Source organism: Rhea americana, unplaced genomic scaffold (genome assembly GCF_003343005.1).
Source record: "Rhea americana isolate MKP2758 unplaced genomic scaffold, rheAme1 scaffold_69, whole genome shotgun sequence".
NCBI classification, from domain to species: Eukaryota; Metazoa; Chordata; class Aves; order Rheiformes; family Rheidae; genus Rhea; species Rhea americana.
In genome coordinates, this window is record NW_028186856.1 from 810,327 (window position 1) to 831,550 (window position 21,224).

Consider the following 21,224-nt stretch of genomic DNA (forward strand, 5'->3'; position numbering starts at 1 on the left):
ATCCTCATCCTTCCTAAGCTTATCTATTTTCTTTTTACCACTTTACTTCTTTGCATGATGTCTCTGTTTAGACTGTAAACAAAGACACAATTAAATGCTGGCTATACTTAAGATAGCAAGACTGTCATCATTTACTTCAGTGGGAACTAGAGCTTCTCAGTACATACCCATATGTTCTTAACTTTCTAAGATCTCCTTGGACCATATAAAACAAATAACAATAACTGCCTGATCTGGCAAAAAGATACAGTAAATGCAAGTGATGCAACTTCTTGTATTTATTTTCTATTTTAAAATGTAGGTACATTATCTGCAATTAAGTGCAGCTGTCAGGATCATAATGATGTGATATTGTAAGTCTCCAAGTTCGGTCACTCCAGTTCTAGATATAACACAGTTCCTTAGATTGTGACCATATCTGGGAAAAAAAAAAAAAAAGAGAGAGAGAGAGAGAGAGAAAATAAATTGGAAATAAGAAATAAAAAAAAGTTAAGAAGGGAAACTTTCAGGAGCTGTGCATTCTGTGCAAAAGAACGATCACATAGATGGTTTGTAGTGTCCTCCGCTTCCTGGTGTCACTCTGCATTGCTTACAAATGTTGCACTTTCTCACAGCCAGTATTACAAACTTTCCAGAAGATACGAAAATTTAAGAACACCTCAGTTTTACTTTGGTTACAGAAACAGCACACTTCTTTTTGGTTAGAAYTGCTGATGATGACTTACTATGTGGTTTCCAGTGTATCTTATTTATGTTATAGTAAATATTATGTTAATGCATCATTTTGAAACAACCAATAGTGGCATTAAAATTTTTTATGTCTGTGTTCCTAGAAGACCAACATGTGCCTGAAGCAAAAAATATTTACCTTGGTTTATTGGATATGTTGGAATGAGATATTATTTATCAATTACCTAAAACCAATTTAAATCCCTTGCATCAAATTACTTATCTGGAAATAAACCTAAATAAACGGGTATGGTCAATTAAACTAAAACATTTTTTAAAAATTGCCTAATAGATAGCATTTCTGCAGGTACTGTCCACACAAAATAAGATATATATAATTTCTTTAAACATTTCTTAGATCTAATGTRCATTAAACTTTGCCTTTTAGACTGTGACTCACATTCTGTGTCCACATAAATTCTCAACTTTGTTGTCAGCYACAGAAAAATCAAAGGGAGAGGATACAAACTTTCTGAATGTCACTAAATGCATCTCCTTATGCAAAATCCTGAAGGTAAATATAATACTGGACAAATGTATCATATTAGCTCTACCAGTAATACTTTCAGTTATATTTTCCCATGGCAAGTATTTGCTGGGTACAGAATCTAACAAGGGCATGTAAAGGTTTCCATAAATAACTTCAAGTATACTTAAATCTGTATGAGTAGTCCAAATTGAATGTACAAAGAGGATTCACATGGTGGCAACATTTCTAGCAGCAGCTGCAGCTGCAGCAGCCACCTTTTCTGGTTTTCCAAAGGGCAGGCATTAGCAAGTTGACCAGACACAGCTCACTGCGGCTGCCTGCTGCTTCAAGGTAGCACTTTCCAGCTCTGCACGATCTTTCTTTCCTTCATCGCTATTGCCATCCCCAGACACTAAAGGGAAGAGCTGACATCACTGAAACCCCTGTGACAYATGACACCTACCCTACGATGGAAAAAAGTTCTACAATGATACGTGATAGGAAATGACACTGAGTCATTGCAATAGAGCTATGAATCAGTCTTCTCTCTTCTATACTACTTYGGTTTCAAATATTCATATAAAATGAGCTATTGAAAGTGATGTTTTCATATTCAGTAACACAAGGAAAAAAACAATGAGAACACTCTAAATTGTGCATAGCACATTGAATATGGTGGAAACCAGCTGGATCTTACCAAACTCAATGTTTTTCAGATATGAAAGTTTCATTTTAGGCTGTTCAGATGAAAGTAATGAAACAAAACATACACAGTATTCAATACAGTATTGCTGTACATTTGAGATACCAGTATCTGAATGAGGTTTAGCTCAGCATACACTTGCAAACAGGAACCAGTATCCATACTGACTAATGAGATCACCTGTTACTAATGTCATGAAAACTCAATTTTTGTAAGTTTGATCTTACTTTAGATACAACTCTTCCACTTTCTAAAGAATGCCAGGATGGTAGGAGAACAGTAGATATTTGAGGTATTAACTCCTGGAAGTGAGGCTGCCTCATGGAAATACCTTCTCATCACGGCCCCTTTGTATGTGAACTAATACCGAGCTGTTAGCACAGGAGCCTGAGCCCTCATTTTACCCCCACTGTTAATACCAGCAGCAGGGCCCAATCCTGCAAGCATTTTGCTGCCTGTGTGCGATGGGGCCACAGCACCTGAGAAACGTTGTCACTGTGCAGCACACAATTGCTTAGAACAGCTGAAGCTCATGTAGAGCTGGTCTTGAGAATATTAAAAGTCCTATTTGTTTTTTCTTTTTGCTAGTTCCACTCCTTTTTTTTTTTTTCCCCTCTCTCTCTTGAAGCCTSAAATCAGCCTTAGCGTAGAGGTGATTTGGCAGTGCCAAAGTCTCTAACTTGCTATCATTATACAGGAACGCTATTTTTTTTTCCTTAGGGAAAAAGGGACAGTAGAGCAGCACGTGTAGCCGATTTTAGGGTCTCGTAATTCTGCACCCGTCCGGAAAACAAAAGCCAAGCCCCCGAGGCAAACGGCTCCTGCTGAAAGGCCCCTCGGCGCACCTCGCATTTCATAAATAAATAAATAAATAACACACCACCCGYCGCTGCGAGCACAGGCCGCGGCGTCGCGCTCCCCCTTCCCTGCCCGACTAACGGACGGACTGACTTAACGGACGCCCCGCGCAGCGCTGCCCACATCAAACATGGCGGCGGCGGCGGCGGCTGCCGGGGGGGAGGGGGCCTCCCTCGGCGGCGGCGCCGCGAGCCGCGGCCGCTTCCGGCGAAGCCCGCTTGCCTGCAACAAAGATGGTGGTGGCCGCGCCGGCCCTGCGGGCGGGTGGGCGCCGCGGGTAGCTCCCGCTTCGCTCCTGTAAGTACGGAGACAGGGCGGAGGCGCCGCTGCCGCCACTGCCCGCGCCGCCGCTCCGGCTCAGGAGCATGAGGGGGCCGGCGAGGGCCCGCCCTGGGGCCTGGCCCAGGGCTTCGCCCCCCCCCCTGCCCCGCGCCGAAACGTACGAGTGGGCCGGGGCGGGCGTGGGCGGTGCGGTGCGGCGCGGGCGGGCAGAGCGGGGCTCGGCACGGCTCGGCACGCCTTGCCGGCGGCCGGTCCGCGCGGCCCACAGCTGCCTTAGCTCTGCCCCACAACCATGGGCTCAGCTGTAAGCAAACACTTGGCGGTTTTTGTTGTTTTTTTCTTTTTTCTTTTTTTTTTTTAATTTTAATATGTGAGCAGGCTGTGCAAAATCACATCGCTCACGGATTTGATGGCATTGACCTTGTTCTTAGCGCGGCGGGCATAAACAGCCTAGTCCCCTCCTTGGCATTTAGGAAAGCGCCAATGTTTGGCACTGGGGAAAGCTCAAACATGTTTCTAGCAAAAACTAAAACTAAGTAAATGTTCGTTTTAGGATCAGGAAGCTTTTTTTAATTCGGATCCAAATTTTCAAAAGCCTTATTCCCCACTCTTGGAAATACTCTACATCCGTGGATTCAGAAAAATCCAAACTTGCCCATGTGAGTACGGAAATAGAGGGTTGTGCTYATTCAGTGCAACAAGGAGACGTAGTTCTTAAAGTTTGGAGCAGCAATGAAAAGATACATTTTTGGAGTGTACCTTGGGAAGGTTTGAGCTGCGTCATCTTTTCATTTTTGAAGTAGAAGGAAGCTAGAATCTCGTATTTTTGCTTTCCTTCTAGCACCTGTAATACTGGAGAAAATTAGCCTGGTGCTTAACTTTGGATCCTTAGATATAAGCTGAGATTGAAATCAGTTCTTCACTGCATTAAACTGGCTCTAGAGCATTACACACCGAAATCCTGATAAACTTCCATGTCTGGCTGCTTAGTTTGCCACTCTGAGCCAACCCTTCCCTCCTCATGGTAAACACACATATAGAAATATCTAATCTTGAAACAAACCTCCCAACTTAAAATATCAAAAACCCTATAACTGTGATCTCTAGGTTAAGAGGCCTGATGGACTTTAAAACCTTGGTTGTGCTCGCACCAATGTGAGCAAGCAAAATGTCTGTTTTGGCAGAAATTCTTTCAGATTCATAACCATAAAAGCATTTTTCARTGGAAGAAGGTACAGGCAAACATGGTTTGAAAAGGCTTTGCGTTTGAAAAGTTCACCACTTGGGCCAGTAATGAAGAAGGGGAACTGAAGAAGTGTTTTGAACTGACTGAGCACTGTGTTCCCTGTTCAGTGCATGGGTGAGCCTCTTAGATGGGCCTCTTGACAGCCAACACGGAATATGAGACAGTGGGGTTTCACAGCGTCAGAAACGTTTTCCTGCCTGATAGACTTTAGGTAATTCGGAGCTGTGGCTAGATGCATCTCTTAAATTGTGTGAGCACTTTATCGGCTCAAGAGTGGCCAGGGAATCCCTCTGGAAAGGGGAAATAGTGGGGATCTGCTTCCTAATTGTATCTGTTTTTGCTTTAATCTAGTGATTGCTCCCAGTTATATAGAGACCAGAATCTTCAGTTTCACCTGTCCAAAATGAGCATCCTAACATCAGCCTAGAGAATCCAGTTCTCTGTCTCGTTTGCTGTTTTTCTCTCACCTTGTCTGCACTACCATCTGTTAATGGAGTTTGATGCTGTCTGAGCTACATGTAGCAAATTAGGCTTTTTTAAGAACATCTATGCCAGGATAGCCTGTATTTGATTCCCAGATGAGCCTAGATAGAAGACAGACAATTCGAAATTCAGTTCATTGTATCTACTGGCTAGCTCAGTAAAGATTCAGTCCTCCTGAGAAGGTGCCCTATAACATTGCTTTCAGCGCTCAGGGAAAGCTTTGTTGGAGAGTGGCTTTATCACAGTGTGTCAAAGATGGGTTTTTTTCCTGTCTCTCTCTCTTCACCATAAGCTCTAATGTTCTGTCCAAAATGCCCTCTAGGGGCCTGTATGTTTTCTTGAATGTCTGCCCTGGATTTTAATACCCAAGGCATTTAGGTTTGTCTTTGATGGGACCTTGGGAGTCTGTAGACATCTCTGATGATTTAAAGGCTAATGCAGGTTTCCTACAAAAGCTTTGAAAATCTCTAATTCTCCTTGTGTCTTCAAGTTGAAGTACGGTTTCTGCAAGGTCTGGCTGTCAGAACAGCGGCTTCTAGTTTAATTAGCAGAAATTCTCTTGGTAAGCACAATTGACACCTGATACATTTTTTTTGGCTTCGTGATTTAGTCATGAGAAAATATTTAATTCTACTACTCTGTTATTTTCCTTTCCAAGTGCCATTAATGAGCCTAAGGATGTGTTTGTCGTTAATGTCTGGGCTAGACATCTTGATTCATTTCACAGCTCTTGCACTGACTCCTAATATGATCTGGGATGAGTTGGTTGGTCTCTCTGGGCCTTGATTCCTCTTCTGCAGAGTGGCTATAAAATGCATGTTTTCCAGCTTTTGTCTAGTCAGAGTGTTATTCAAGTGAAATGGAGGCTGACAGAGGGCATCCAATTGCTTGCTGTAAATGCATTAGAAGGGTAAATACCAGGGACAGAGAAGAGCTACTTAAGCTAAAGAACAGTTTTGGCAGAAAAAACAATGCCTATAAATAGAAGAAGAATAAATTTAAAATGAAAATTCAAATAAAGTTTCTCATCATTAGATCAGTCAAATTCTAGAACAGCTTTCCRGGATAAGTCAGGTGAGAGAACAGGTTGGTGTATAAGATGGACTTCTAGCCCTTCTAAAATTAATATGCATTGCATAAGCCAAAGCTACCTGCTGACACTGTCACTGGCTGTGCTATCAGTCCTGCTGTTGTTTTTCTGCTACTGTGGCAGAAGTACTGCAACAGCAATAATGTCAGAGACAGCAGTAATAGAGGATAATTGTGCTGTCTGTTTAATTTTGGGAGGGTAGAGTCTCTGATGGACTGGCAAATACTCTAGCTGCTTTTAGTATGGACCTTGACCAGTTAATGGATGGGGTTATTTGGCATGGTTGTTTGTTCCAACGAAGGTCTGGCCTTCACAATGCCAAAGGTTCCCTTCCTGTCTAATACTTCCCCAAAATGGCTGCATTTTAGCTTCTCAGTCACTGAAATCTGAGCAGAAAGAAGATTTCTGGGATCACTAATAGTTTTTCCAGTTTGGTGATTCTGAGTTTGGCGTTCTTTCTGAWGGTTGCCAGATATCAAACATCACTTCTGGATGTTAAAGATTGAAGTATTTTAATCTCCATATGTGTTCCCCTTCCTCTTCTCATTTTCTAGGTTGCCAGATGGATGCCAGAGACAAACAACTTCTACGGTCCCTGCGTCTGGAGCTTTGCACAGAGGTGCTTGTGGATGGACTTGTTATTCAGTATCTCTACCAAGAAGGGGTTCTCACCGATAGTCATGTTCAAGAAATAAAATCCCAAACCACCAGTCAAAGGAAAACCATGATGCTCCTTGATATTCTACCTACTAGAGGACCCAARGCATTTGATATATTCTTGGATTCCTTGCAAGAATTCCCATGGGTTAAAGAAAAATTGGAGGCTAAGCGTAAGGAAGTGACAGTAGAAGATCCTGCAGGTAAGGCCAGATTTGTTGTTGCTGATGTTTTGAAGCTTGTTCTCAACTGTAATTTTAAATATATTGAGTGTACCAGTAATTTCAAGTTATGCATCATACAGATACGGAGCACGATACCAGCATAGGGCACAGCCTGAATTTCCTGGAAGCCAGCGAAATGCCAGGAAGTGTTGTGAAGTTTGGGGAATGATCAAGGCTCAGCTTCTGGATACTGGGAGGCAGCAGCTTTGATAAGGAAAGGCTACATTTGGAGGGTCTGAGATGTAGTACTCAGACTGCCTTACCACAAAAGGGATGAACCATAAACAGTAGTTTTAACTAGCTGAACAGCAGTCTCTTCACGATCCATRTCTAATTAATCTATGTTTTATGTATGTTTTACAGTATTTCAGTTCTGTATTGTTGATTTTGGCAGGATTTTTATTTACTTGACTTTATTATAGTTTTAATAGTTTTGRTTTAGTAGTAGCTACTAATTTAGAATTATGTCATTTGTATTTATCAGAGTGCAAATGTCTAGGATCATTACCTTCAAAACTACTAGCCATCGCTTAACTTTAAAAAGAGCTTAGGAGATAACAGATTTAGTGGATATTACCTAATCTTAGCCAAATTTCTTATTTCGTGACACTTAGATGTATTTCTAAAACAGTTTTCTGAGCTTGATCTTTGCGATGTTTGCTTTGAAGTGTGTGTTTTCTGTTTTTTTTGTGAATACACACATGCAATCGTGTAGTTATTCTGAAGTATGAGGAAAAATGCTTAAAATACACTTTTCTTGTCTTAGTAAAGGTTTTTTTGAAACATGCCTGAGCTGTTACCCTAGTGTTATCAGTTGAATAGTGAAGTAGTCTTCACRGGGGAACATTGTTTCTGAGCAGTCTGATTAACCTCTCTTCTTTCCCTCTCAAATCCCACATGATTTGGATTCGATCTTACTACGATGCACATGATGTGATTTTTCCAATGTCAGTGTGTTTTGCATGAGACTCTAAACTCGTGAAGATGTGTTACTAAGAACTGTTGAACATCGTGCATGCTTGCATCTGAGTAAGCTGCACACACAAGAATGTTTTGTGATGATCTGCTGGACAAATATGACATTATCCTACCTCAAGACATTTTTAATGGAATATTGTGACGGCTTTTCTTTCTGTTGGACCTTTGTGGAGGTTGCTTTATGCTTGCTCCCAGCTGCAGAACAGGGTAAAACACTTCTTGGAGAATAAATATCACATGCTACCCATAGGTGAAAACATTGTGAGTTCTCAGCACAATGCAATCTTATGGTATTGAAARTGTTGAAAAAGACCTTGTTGATTTGACAAATCCTGTCTTGCTAATGTTCTGTATTTGCCTTACAAATCAGTTTGTTTGCTAATAGCTGGTTAAACTTTTGAATAATGTCTACAGTTCCACAAACACACAAACATAGCCACCAAGTACACTCAAGATCCCACATTTTGTTACCAGAAAATTAGTTTCAGATGTTTAATCTTCTAATTCTTCTGTGGATTATTTCTTCCCATTCTTGATAGTTTATGACTAACATGTTGTATTTATGCATATCAGGTTCTTTGGTTTCGAGTGGGTTGAGTGTACCTGATAATCCTATTGCCAAATCTTGTGTGTAAGCTACAAAAGACTTCTAGATTAGATCAAAGGTTACCATTATTTTTACTGTGGCAATACAAATGTAAAAACAGGATAAGAGGCAAATAACCTGCTGTAGTTGTGCATGTTCTTTGGGAGCATCACCTGTGCCTTAGTAAATGATGAATGCATCCTGAAATTAACTGAAAATTGTGGTGATGTCGTCAGTGCTGTTTGCATGTGAAAAAACGTGGATTGGGATAAAAAGGCTTCACTTCGCRTTCTGAACAACAAACTTGTAAGCTTTTGTTTCACTAGAGTACTTGAACATATGCTTGACTTTAAGCACAGAAAAAGTCATTGGCTCTAATAAAACTATAAGCGTACTTGAAATGAAGTATGTTCTTTAGTGCCATCCTAGATAACTTCTACCTTATTGGAAATAGTTCTTACAAATGATGATTTGTCACTGGCAATTTGTTTTAAAGAATCCATTTGTAATGAAAAGAGCCCACTATGTACACATTACCTTTTTAAAAACCATAACACTTCTAAAATGAAAATTGATTTTATGGCCTCAGGTTTCAAAATCTCTATTCCTCTGAATCATGCATACTTATGGAAATAGCCTGCCTGCTGTTCATGTGTTTATGCTCRGTTAAAATTCTTTTTAGTCAAGCAAAGTATCCTCAGTTTTTGCAGATCTTTTGCAGGRTGAAGACTGGTGGCACGTTGTTCCTTGAAGGAGGGCTTTATTTTGTAGTCTCTTTCACTTCTGAAGAACTACATATAGGGTTTTTAAACTTAGTATTAACTTTTCCCTGTCTGAKCATAAAAACTGTGGCATATGCACAGTGATTTTCTGTGTGGGCCTTTGGATTATTGTGCATCTTGTTCAAAGAGATCAGGCTTGCTATCTTTGGTTCAGCTGAGAAATACACTTTGTTGAATCCCAGTCAAATAAAATCACAACTGTACTTGTTAAGAAGCTTTTAATTTTTTTTCTTCCATTAGTTAAAAAAAAAACAGAAACCGAACACAGGAATTTTAGAAGGAGGACAGAAATAAAAACATTTTTAGTGGTGTTTTCTAAGAGCCCTGTAATTATGATCTGGTGAACTGAGCAGCTATGGAATGAAAGCCAAAGTCTGAGACCTAAACAAGACACTGCCACTAACTCATCGTGAGGCTTTGGGCAAGTTTTTCTGAGCCAATGGATTTACCAATTCACAACTCGTGTAAACTGATTTATATGTATAATGTTCACAGAGCAGCATAGAACATATCTGTAAATCAGCCCAGGATTCAACCTAGAGTATGCTGTTTGGCTGTTTGCAAATAAATGAATCCTAACAATTTTGATATTTTGAGTTTTATTGCTGAATGTCAATTTGACTTAATTATGGTTCTGTGTACTGCTGTTATCTGCTGTTGTTACGAGGAGCACAGAAGGTCCTTAATCCTGCAGAGCACAAGGAATAGAGTTCCCACTGGAATGAGTAGTGACTTGCAGGGAAGTAGAGCTASTTACGTATGTATAAATTCACCAAAGAGACCAAGGATTGCTTCCTCTTACTTGTTTACTATGTACGAGTGACAGCCTGTTGACTAGCACCAGTTTTCTCCTCTCTTGTGTAGTTCTGTCAAATGGTCACAACTTCAGGAAAACCTTTTCTTAAGGTTGGGAAAACAAGATTACAAAACCAAAAATTGTCAGGATGGAAATTCAGGGTCATGTGTTTTGGAGATAATTATTAATGGCCTAAAATAGTTCAATTTTGAGATGACAGGGTATGTTTCTTGCTTAAGAACCTAGGATGAAACAGTTTACCCTGTGCATAGTGGCCTTTCAAGACTTATAAATCATTCTAAATATCAAACCTCAGTGTGAGTTTCTGCTTTTGAAGAAAAAAACTTCTGCTGTGGTAAGAGTTAACAGAAGTACTGCAAGTCTATTCCATTAGGAAAAGACCATTCTGTTTTTCTGCCCTAGTTCAGCTAACTTTATGCGTTTGTCAGAAGCATAAATCTTCAATATAGTATTATAATTCCTATGAAAGGCTACAGCTGTTGGCAACAAAATTCCATTCTTTCTAGGAACAGCAAACAGTTACTCAATATTTTTTACGCTAAGCAAAGAAAATGTAGGCATTAAAGACATTTATCAGAATGGTTTTCTGATCTCTTTCTGCTCAGGAGTTTTTTTGCCCAAGTATTATATTTCTACATATACTGTATGTTGCTATAAAATTATTTATTTCTAGAAGTGTAAGTACTGCACGTCTTTGTAGTATAGATTATTTTTTCACAGGAAATAGCAGCATTCTGAGAAAGAGAAAAATCTGAGATACAGTGTTTGCCAGTGGAATTCTGCAGCAGCAGTTGCTGTCCTGGCAAACGTTAGTGAGTTTTGGGCATGGAATCAAGCAAGATCGTCTTGAGAAGGCTGTTTTGTCACAACTAAGTGAGGGATGTTTTCTAATGCATGATCTTTTGTTGTTGTGGTACCTTGTCAGGAGTCTGCATTAGGGTCTTGTAGACATAAGTGGGGTGTGTTTTCTRTCCTGTTTTGATGTGATTGGGGTTTTTCCATGAGTATGTGAGGAGTGAGTGTTCTTGTATACCTATATGATGCTTCATGTTGTTTAACATTTTGGATGAAGCATGCAAACTCAAAAGAAAGCAAAACCTGTGYTTTTGCTGAGAAAGCATTCCTTCCTTCCGCCCTTCTCTCTTCCTTGCCCAGCCCCAGCTTTACCAGAGTCCCTTTTCCACAGCTGGGTTGTAGGTTTCTAAGAATGCTGATTCAAATGCAACRGCTTTAGGGCTTTGGGAAGATTAGCATCTCTTCTTACCTTTTGTTGCCTGCTTCCTGACCTCTTCCTGTCCTGCCTCCTCTGACCCCTAAKGTAGTGAGGAAACAGCCTGGTCTCTTTCCTTTTCTGTTCAGATGCCAGATAGGACAGCAGCTGGTGAATTCTTTTTCTCTCTCTAAAATGGTGGACGGAAGAAGTTGAGTTTTTTTCCTCTTTCTTTTCTTTCCCTCCCCTCTCTTGTATGGTCCAGTGACAGAAGGGGGAGTTTCTTCCCATATTTGTCTGAAGGAGAGGGATGGGCTTAGCAGCCTTGGCCACATTGGACTGACCTGGAGTTGAAGGAATGCCCTCGTGCCATATTCCAGTGCCTGAAGGCTGTAGAAAATGCTCTCCAGTTCTCTTGAGAGATTCAAATATATCTTTGCAGAAGAATTTCCCMAAATCTTTTCCATATTCCCAGCTACCTGAAAATCGGGTGTTACATTTATGGCTTTGGCTTTTGTCCTGACTGCAGTGAGATCTGTGAAGTCTGGCATTAAAGATCTGTGCACACACTCAATAAGCAGCATGCAGCCCGATATGGACAAGTAATCAACTTCCCCAGTTCTACAGAGCATTCTGTGTATACATGTCAGTTTAAATGTGTGTGAGTATGAACATAAGATCTTTTTTATAGCTTAGGAAATATTCTCTTTGTTGTTTTTTTGCTGTGTTAATAAGCAGCTATATTTATGCTACTTACATTTACATTTTTTGCTTTGGGAAGCCTAGATTGTAGGCAGCATTGATAAGAAATGTAGCATTTCGTGTCCTGTCTCAAATGTTTCCTTCAGATAAGTTAACAGAAGGAGATAATAATAGTATCATTCTTGATGACACAGATACATGAAGCTAGTAATAATACAGATTTAATAACARGTATAGTGCCCTGGCAACAGGAGAAGAGGACTAAGTCCTGGCAAAGGAAGTATTTGGACCAGCTATGCCTGATCTCATACCAGTGCTCATAACTTTTAACCAGTGCTGCTAAGAGGAAGCAATAGGTAATAGTGCTTAAAGGCTCCCTTGTGCAGAGAATGGGGACATCCATCTGCTAACTATATCTCATGACTTCCAAGGTTTACTGCTGCCTTAGGCCTGAATATAGGGTATTAAGGAGAGATTGCTAAGGCCTGTCCAACCTATGGACTTTGCTACTGCCAGAGTAGACCTTCAGCAAATTAAGGATGATTACAGGGATCAGCAAGCTGGAGTGAAGGGGTGGAGCCCAAGAGATACTCTCCTCCACCCTGTCATCCAGGGGGAAAAGTTTGGGCAGGAGTTTACGCATCCTACGGATTGTCTGYGTACCTAGTGGCATGGCTAATACTTTGGACTCTATAACCGCAAGACCCTTTTCAAGAAACAAGGACTGCTAGGAACAGATGGGATCTTCTTAACAGTGTGGAGCAAAAGCACCTCTACCAGCAGCCTTGTTAACCATGGGGAGGGATTTAGATTAGGTTCTTCAGGTGACGAAGATGAAAATCTGCTTATAAATGTCAGAACAGAGAATGGAGGAAGCAGACAAGGGAGAGCATGATAGGGGATGCTCTTGCCCTGCCTTTGAGAAAGTAAGGCAGCTATCTCAAGTGCCCACACACACAGCATAGGAAACAAATGAGAGAAAATGGAAGTCTATGCATGGTTGCAGAGCTGTGTCATTGGATTTGCAGAGATGTGGTGGGATGGCTCGTGTGACTGCGGTTGTGTATGCAAAGGAGTGTCTTGAATGCACAGAGCTTAGTTATGGTACAGCCAGCAGGCTGGTCAAGGGCTTATGGATTATGATCAGAGGGGAGGACAATCAGGACTAYGTGTGGTATCTGTTAAAAGACTGCCTGATCAAAACCAGGCAGAGATTGAAGAAAAGAAGGCTTTAGGTGGACCTAATAGCAGCCATCTAGTACCAACGAAGAGGTTATGAAGAAAGAGCCAGGCTTTTCCCACTGATGCATGGTGGGAGGATGAGAGGTGATGGGTATTAGTTGAAACCAGAGGTTCTGACTGAATATARGGAGAAGCTTTTCCCCAAAAGGACAGGAGCGCAGAGAGGGTGTGCAGTCACTGTCCTTGGTGGCAAGACTTGACTGGAGAAAGCCATAAGCGAACTGGTCTGGTTTCACAGCTGATCCTGCTTTGAGCAGAAGGTTGGAATACAGACCTCCTGAGGTCCCTTCCAACCTAAATTGTCCTATGATCATTTGAAGCCCTCTTTAAAGAGTGTCTTTATTGCAAGCGCTGTCTCTCAGGGAACTTTAACTTGTTTACTGGAAATGCAACACAGTAGCACAATCCAGGAGATACTATCTTTATGAATGTACTAGATAGGTAGACTAAGGTAGAGTGCTGGCTGTGCTACTCATGAATAAGAAAGAATTGTTTAGGGAGGTAATTGTTAATGTCAGTCTTGGCTGCATTTACCACGGACTGCTATAGTTTAAGATCCTGAGAGAAGGGARGAAGGCATGTAGCAAAGATGCAGAACTTCAGCTTGTTAATGGAACTGGTTGTGGGGACCTGTAGGAGATAGCTCTGAAGGGCAGAGCACCCAGGAGACCTGATTGGTCATTGAGGAAAACCTCTTCAGAGCACAAAAATAGTCCATTCTAGTGTGCAGGAAAATAAGCAGACATGGCAGGAGGCTGGTTTGGCTGAATGAGGAACTCGCAACTGAGCTCAAATTCAGAGAGAAATTTTCTAGGAGGTGGAAAGTGGCCCAGGAGGTAGCCAGGACAGACTAACTAAGAACAATGTAGAAGCATTGTGTGGGTCTGTAGGGATAGCATTATGAAGGCTAAAGCTCGTTTGGATTAGAAACTGGTAAAGGACATGAAGAGCAATAAGATGGGCTTCTACAGGAAAACTGCAGGGAAAGTAAGACTAAGGAAAGTGCTGCCCRGTTGCTGAATGCAGCAGGCAATCACTGATGAAGGACACAGAAAAGGCTCAGGTACTCAGCGTCRGCTTTTCCTGGGTCTTCATTCCTGAGTCTGTTCTAGGTCTGCTTGGTCTCTATGCCAAGTGGTGGAGATTGGGTGAGGGAGATGGYGTTTATGGTGAAAGTCAGCCAGTGTCTTTGAGAGGCTGCTATCTGTCATGTTTGATAAGTTACAATAAGCCAAGTGAACGAAGGACAGCAAGGTGACTGGTAACAGCCAGCATGGATTTATCATGGATAAATCATGACAGACCAATCTGATTCTTGCCTCATGGCAAAACGACTGGCTCTGTGGGTGCATTTACTCAAGAAAGCCTTTCAGCACAATCTCCCATRGCATTCCTGTGGCTAGTTGGAAAGGTATGGACTGCATGGGTGGACTGCAAGGTGGGTGAAAATAGGCTAGGCCATCAGGCTTAAAAGGTAGTGGTCAGTGGTTCAATATTATYCAGTTGGAGGCTAGTTACATGTGGTGTTCCTCGGGACTGATGAGGGACTAACACTATTTAATCTTTTTGTCAGTGACCTGGGTGACCAGGAAGGAATGCATCTTCAGAAAGCYTGTAGGTGAATTAAATTTGCACACTTGTTTGTGTTCTCCGATCTTCTGATCAGGAAGGCAGAGTGACTCTGGACCTTGGGGAGCAGTTGACACAGGAGAGTGGGACTGCCTTTCAGAGGGATCCCAGCAAGCTCGAAGAACGTGCCAGCAGGACTAACCTCATGAAGTTCGGCAGAAATAAGTGTGAAGGTCTGCACCTGGGATATAAAATTCTCACGAAATAGGACAGGGTTGGGTACTAACTGGCTAGCAGCARCTCTGCAGAAAAGGAGCTTGGGGTCTTGGAAGACAGCAAATGTAATAATAAAAACTAACTATGTACTGGACCACATTAGAAAGAARAAAGTCAGCAGGCTGAGGGAAGTGATTATTCCCCTGTAGCTGGTATTTGTGAGACCATATTTTAAATACTGTATGTAACTTCAGGCCCCCAGAAAAAGAGAGCTATTGACAAACTGGCGAAAGTCCTGAGAAGAGCCACTAAGATGGCTAGTGTAACATTATGTCCAAGGAGAGGTGGAAAAAATGAGTTGTTTCCAAGAAAAGAGTAGRCTGAGGAGGGATTCTGATTGCAATCTTCAAATAGTATGGGTTTGTAGAAARGGTGGAGTCAGACTTTCAGCGAAAGGAAAAGAAGCAACAGCCGTAAGTTGGAGAAAAAGAAATTCTGATTGGATGTACAGAAAAAAAAAATCATGAGAGGTTAAGCACCGATGAGCAATTGTTGTGGCAGAAATAGAGCTGCCCATAGAGGCTATGGAATCGCCATTCCTGGAGACAGTCAAAACTCAGTAGGAGAAGACCCTGAAYAACCTTACCAGACTTTGACGTTGGCCCTGCTTTGAGCAAGAGATTGGACTAGATGATCACCAAAGGTCTCATGCAACCTAAATTATTCTGTGATTCTACAAGCTTGGCACCATGCTCTGTGTACTCAGTATAAACTGTAGGATTTTAATCCAGAATGTAGCTGATGCTGACACAAGGCACTTTGGGTATATCTAGTTCAGACTAGGAATGTGCTTTTTAAGTGAATTGGAACATTTGAATTGGATTTCTTTCAGGTGAAACTAAACAGGAAARTGTGCCCCGGGTTCTAATGGAGTCCACAGGAGCAGAATAGAGCCAGTCAGTAGTGAAACTTCCCAACTATGTAAAGACTGCATGTCAGATCTTCCRCACAAACTGTATCAGTCTGTAGGTCCTCTCCTATTGCTCTGCACTGCCTGCTAACATAGACATAGCCTTTTCTGGCAAGTGGATGAGGTGGTTTTGTACATAAACRCCTGCAGTCTTGGAATCCTTTCTTTCCAAAATACTGTATTCATACATAAATATAGAAGTAAATGATACCAGAGCTGTTGTTGCTGCAAATAAATGCATAATTTCTTTGCTTATTTAGGTTTAATGCTGTTTCTCTTCTTCAGGAATGTCAGTTCTAAATGGTTTACAGAGTTTACTACTTGCAGTTTTCCATTAGGCCATATATCTTAATTTTCTGTCCATTTTTCTCCATAACTTGCACCATAGTGTGATAAACTCATGCCAGTGTCTTTTACTTCCATAAAAATAGTTGTGGTCCTCTGTGATCCTTGAGRTCTTTTGTTAATTGTTGTCAGCTTCCCACTGTTGGTCTTGTCTCAGGATGTGGCAAGGAAGCTATTGAAAATGCTTTGTACAGACAATAATTGTTTTCCAGAACAGAGGAGAAACTTTCTTTAAAGGACTGATCCTGTGGTTTGATACAGGCAATGGATAAACATGAAAAAGTGAGATGCAGTTATTATTTTTGCGTTATGTATCAGTATAGGCACTCTGTTGATACTAATTAATGCTCCTTGTGGCCTATATGTATACACTAATATATGCTCCAGAGTAACTGAGGGAACTTCCTACTTAAGACTTGTTAGGCTTCTTTTCACAAAACTTTTCTTCATGAATTTTTTCCTTCAGAGCTGGCCAGCTCTTATTTTAACACCTCCTGAATTGCCTTGGAGTGCCATCTGAAAATGTTTGTTTAATTGTTGTATTCCCACTGCAGAGAGGGAATCTATTGTCTTTYATAATTTAAGATTGTGAATGCTGTTTTTAAAAAGCAGCCAAACAACAAACACACTYGCCTTAGCTTGCATGTGTTGTGGAGGTTGCATAGCTGTCCAAAGCAGTAAAAATACTAACTTGTGTCTTGTAGTGAAAGTCTGATTCCACTGCAGTCACCTGCTAGACTCTTACTGACTTTGAGTGGGACAAAGATTTTGCCACTGATGGCTGGGATTTTTTTTTTTTTTTTTTTTTTTGGGGGGGGGGTGATACTATTCTGTCTTCCATGCACTTATACGACAGCATGTCTTGACCTTCATAGAAAAATCATTTCTGTAAATGCAAAGCTATTACAGGTTATAAAGCGCCTCTGAGATACAGTTAACTTTTAGTTATTACATTTTGAGGGTCCTCCCTGCCTTGCCATGTGCAGCTAAGTTTTCCTTCCAGATTTGTTTACTTGTTTTTATTGATATATGTTTATACAAGTAAGAATTGGAGCACCCAGGTATAACTCACTGTAACCCCAGAGGGATGCAGCTGCAGTYTATCTTGTCAGGACATTTAAAGTTTTATGTACAAGACTTGAGAAGCCAATTGTTACCCATTTGGCAATTGTCTATATATACAGAAAAACCTATCTTGTTGCTTCTCTGAGCCATTGAACCATTTTTCCAGTATACTCTCAAATTTTCTTTCTAGTTTTTTTCCTGCTTGTGCTTTGTCTTTGAACAGATTTGTATTCCTTCATACCCTGATGCATTGGCCAGGAGTTGTACGTGTGTTTTGACAAGCACATGCTTCACAATTTGGGAACAGAAATGAAGTTTCAATATTCCTTCTAATACACCTTTAGAGAAGGGGCTGATTTGATTTATATTACACAGTTGGTGTRTGCGGAAAATAAGCGTTAATGCATCAGGTCAAGGGGAATAAACTGCCATTAGCGCACCACTTTTCCTGGCAGCCTTCTTAATTTGAGGGTTTCACCACCTTGTCTGGGATTTTCTAAACCACTTCTTGTTAACCCAAGTCAACCCCAGCTCCCCTCCCCTTCAGGGTCAAGGGTGAGCTTCCCTTGGCTTTAAAGAAGGCAAATTTAGTCCTGTGYTGCTGCTTTTTTTGTCTTACCTTTCATTTGTACTTAATGATGTGTCAAGCTCTTTAATGAACAGCCTSCTTCAGTTTTGGCTCTTTCTAGTAAAACACGTGCCATGAATGAGTGAAGGGACCTTCTGTAGTTTTGAAYAGGTAAAGGGTTAACTAACTAAGCTGCCAGAACTGGGATTTTCTGCCTTGCTGTAGTAGGAGGTAAGCTTCCTTAATAGACAGCTGGTTCCGTCTTTAAACAGGGCAAAATGGATYCTCAGCAAAATAACTGTTGAAGAAATAAAACTGGAATAAAAAGGAAAAACAGTGTTTTTCAGTCTGTGTAAAGAAGGAACTTATTTAAATATGTTTTTATTTACTGCAGTTGGAGGCCATGTTTGCTTAGCTCTTCAAAATGATAAGACATTTTCTTTATTCTTACTCTTCTTCTGTTTAATTAAAAAAATCATACTTTTCTCTGTGATCTAGTTCTGCCACATTCTGCAGTTTTTCGTGCTATTCCTGAACAGTGATTGCTGTGGTTAAGGTCACCAAACATTGTTACTRTTGCTACCTTGTCTCACATGTTTATGATAATCTGAGAAATTCACCTGTAAAATACTTGTTTTAAAAGTCATGTAAGGTTATAGGTAGAAATACTAGCTGGGTGCTCATTAAAATTAATCTAGGATTCTTAGGAAATTGCACTTGTAGGCACCTGACTCCGAAATGTGAATCCTCAAATCTTTTTCTGAGTTGCTGTCTACACCCAGAGCCAAGTACCTAGGTGCTACCATTTTTTGCCATCTAAGTTCCCCGGGCACTGAAAGAGCTGCTCCAGGCATGTCCCAGGTTGCCTGTATCTTGACAGTATGTAGCAGCATGGTGCCATGCTCACGCCTAGAGTTGGAGTGCGCARCTAGGTGTTTCTGCAGCGCTCTTGCCTGCAGGCCCTGAACTGGTGGGCGTTCTCAGTGCAGCCCGTCAGATCGGATGATGTCCTCTACGAGAAGCTGGCAGTGAGCTGAGCAGCCTGTGCCTCCTTGCCAGYCAGTGGCACCATGGTTAAGGCGCTTCCCTTGCTACCAGGCTCTGGTGCATGTCATGATATTCTGGCATGTGGATAGCAGGAGGCTTTCAATCCCCTCTTGTTGGAGATTTTTTGCATGCAATAATTGAATGTGATTCTACAGTGTAAAGCAGGGAGACTGCCTGGTGAGTGAGGTCTTAGACCTGCCTTAGTCTGTCTGTGTTCAAATGACCACTGCCCCATCAGCTGTTTGTCAATCTGTGGTAGAGGCCTCATTCCAAGAGAGGGCTTGAATCTTTAATCTTGACTGGAATAAAATGCTTCCCAGTAGCTGAAAGGAGCATATGTCAGTTCCAGGAAGAAATAGGATAGGGCTTAAGCTCCTTTTCTGCTCGTTTCATATGGACTAACTTAGGCAGCTCTCCATTTGGTGTGCTGGCTTTTGTGAATCCTGTTCTTAATGCACCTAACTGTCCCAGAAAGTACATGGTTTTTGGTGCAATAATTCAACCTATGCTGGGGGAAAGGGGTTGATGATAACCCTATGTCTCTACCTTGTATCTGAATCCAAAAGAAATGACCCTGTAACTGAGAGTCTCATTTTCATTTATAGCAGTCCTAGTTACCATATATAGCAATATTCTTGTTGCTTGAAAACGCTTAAGTGAATATGTGATCTTCCTTTTCTTATGCAAAGGATGAGTATGTACATTTAAGTTGTACACATTAGGGATTTTTCAACCTGCAGCATGATTAATGGGCAAACTGTAGATAAGATGGACATGCGTGACACATGCTTAGCATGAATGTCTACCCTTTTATTTAATGACTATTACCAGATCTATGTTTATATATAGTTAGGATGCCCAGCCACTAGTGTGGTATTGCATTAATCTGATATACTGCCCACTTTAAAGGCCTGAAAGGAACTCCACAGTCTKTAGGAGATGGTCATTTTACATGGTTTTTATTGCCTTGAATTTAAGATTGAACAGCTAATACTTCCATGGCTCAGTGGATCTTGCACTTGGTATCATTCATTGAATGTCACTGAATATTTTTATTGAGAGGGATTATACTGTGATTAAGCAAGCAGTGTACTGTTTTTTCCCTCTTGTTCTGCCTGTACAAATATATTGCTTTTTCCTATTCAAAAGCTCTTTGGTAAGTCTATGCTAAAATCGCTTTGASTTTGTTTAAAGAAATTGAATCTTGATAATGGTAGCAACAATAATATCATGTGATTCATTGCAAAGTCTTCTGTAATCATCTTCAATCGTGCAAATATGCAGAACGACTGACCTAGCTTTTTGCTTTTGTGCATAGGCCTTTTGAATTGGTCGTAATATTAAAGAATTGAGTGTACTTGTCACTTTCTTTCCCTGCTGATAGTGCCTCCAAGATGAAATTCCCCATTGTAAGCTTTTTCAGCTTCTTTTTTCAAGATGAGCTGATTCTGCTGAATTCTAGTAAATACTGGGTACTTTTGTCCATAAAGTTTTGCAGGTCTAAGGTAAGGAAATATATAGAGTGTTCACATTTTGATACTGCTTTCAGGAYACCTCCTTGCTTCCTAGCACGAAAGATGGTGAATTATTTGTGCAGGATACAGCTGTGCTAATGCTTCTTGTACTGAATAATATACTGTCCAAATAAAATCGAAAACCCTGAAGTCTGTAAATTAAAGACACCGTTTTTTGTGTTTGCTGTCTTTACCTTGTGGATTCATTCTGGGAAACTATCATCATGTCAGCAGCGTTGTCTTAGTTATATGTATCCAGACAAGCCTGAAGCTCTTCAGACTTCATCAGTGTCTTGCATTACTGTCTAGGGGGGTGATTATGAACTCTTTCCACACAAGACTCAGGAATGTTGGAGAACACCAATGTACTAAGCAGACGTCCTTGAATTGGAGATCTGATAACTGTTAATCCTGTARCATCAGAATGGGCACAGTCACAAAGCATACAAATTCCCGATGGGAGGAGTGGGAGGTGGCAAGAAGCTCTGTACTGCCAGGTGTTAATTAGCCTTCTGATTTGGCCACAGCTAGCAGCTGTGCACTTGTAGGCTTTGCACTGATAAACAAAGTCCTTTTCTCCTGTTCTACGGCAGAAATGTGGCTTTTGCTTTTTTTTTAGTACTCAGTTCCTATGGATGCTACAAGTCGTTAATGTAGCCCTTTTTCTTCCTATAGCACTACCACCATTAATTTAGTTACTTAGACTGCTAATTTAGTCTTGTGTATCAAAAAAGCATTCACAATGTCATATTATTAATGAAGAGTTACTCTCTGAATGGATTAAGCCGTTTGGTTTATTGAGTATAGCAGTACAGGAGCAGAGTATAAAATCCACTGGAAAGCCACTTACATTCCCACACCACTTCCATGTG

General features: G+C 40.9%; 1 protein-coding gene and 1 long non-coding RNA gene across 3 annotated transcripts in view; one reads left to right on the forward strand and one right to left on the reverse strand.

The window, feature by feature from the left end:
- Window positions 1–254: 254 nt before the first annotated feature.
- Window positions 255–3,071, reverse strand: LOC146586405 (uncharacterized). Its single transcript, XR_014897810.1, has 2 exons — window positions 2,982–3,071; window positions 255–418 (listed from the first exon to the last, which is right to left on the reverse strand). It is a non-coding gene; the product is annotated as an uncharacterized LOC146586405 (long non-coding RNA).
- Window positions 2,983–21,224, forward strand: part of CRADD (CARD and death domain containing adaptor protein) — an 82,495-nt gene continuing 64,253 nt past the window's right edge. The window contains exons 1-3 of one of the 2 annotated variants that reach the window (XM_085321239.1): window positions 3,007–3,056; window positions 3,595–3,700; window positions 6,415–6,720. In XM_085321239.1, coding sequence (XP_085177365.1) covers window positions 6,423–6,720 — 298 coding nt within the window. In that variant the 5' untranslated portion in view covers window positions 3,007–3,056; window positions 3,595–3,700; window positions 6,415–6,422. Of the gene's footprint in view, window positions 3,057–3,594; window positions 3,701–6,414; window positions 6,721–21,224 lie in introns of both variants that reach the window. The other variant, XM_085321238.1, reaches the window with a different exon arrangement.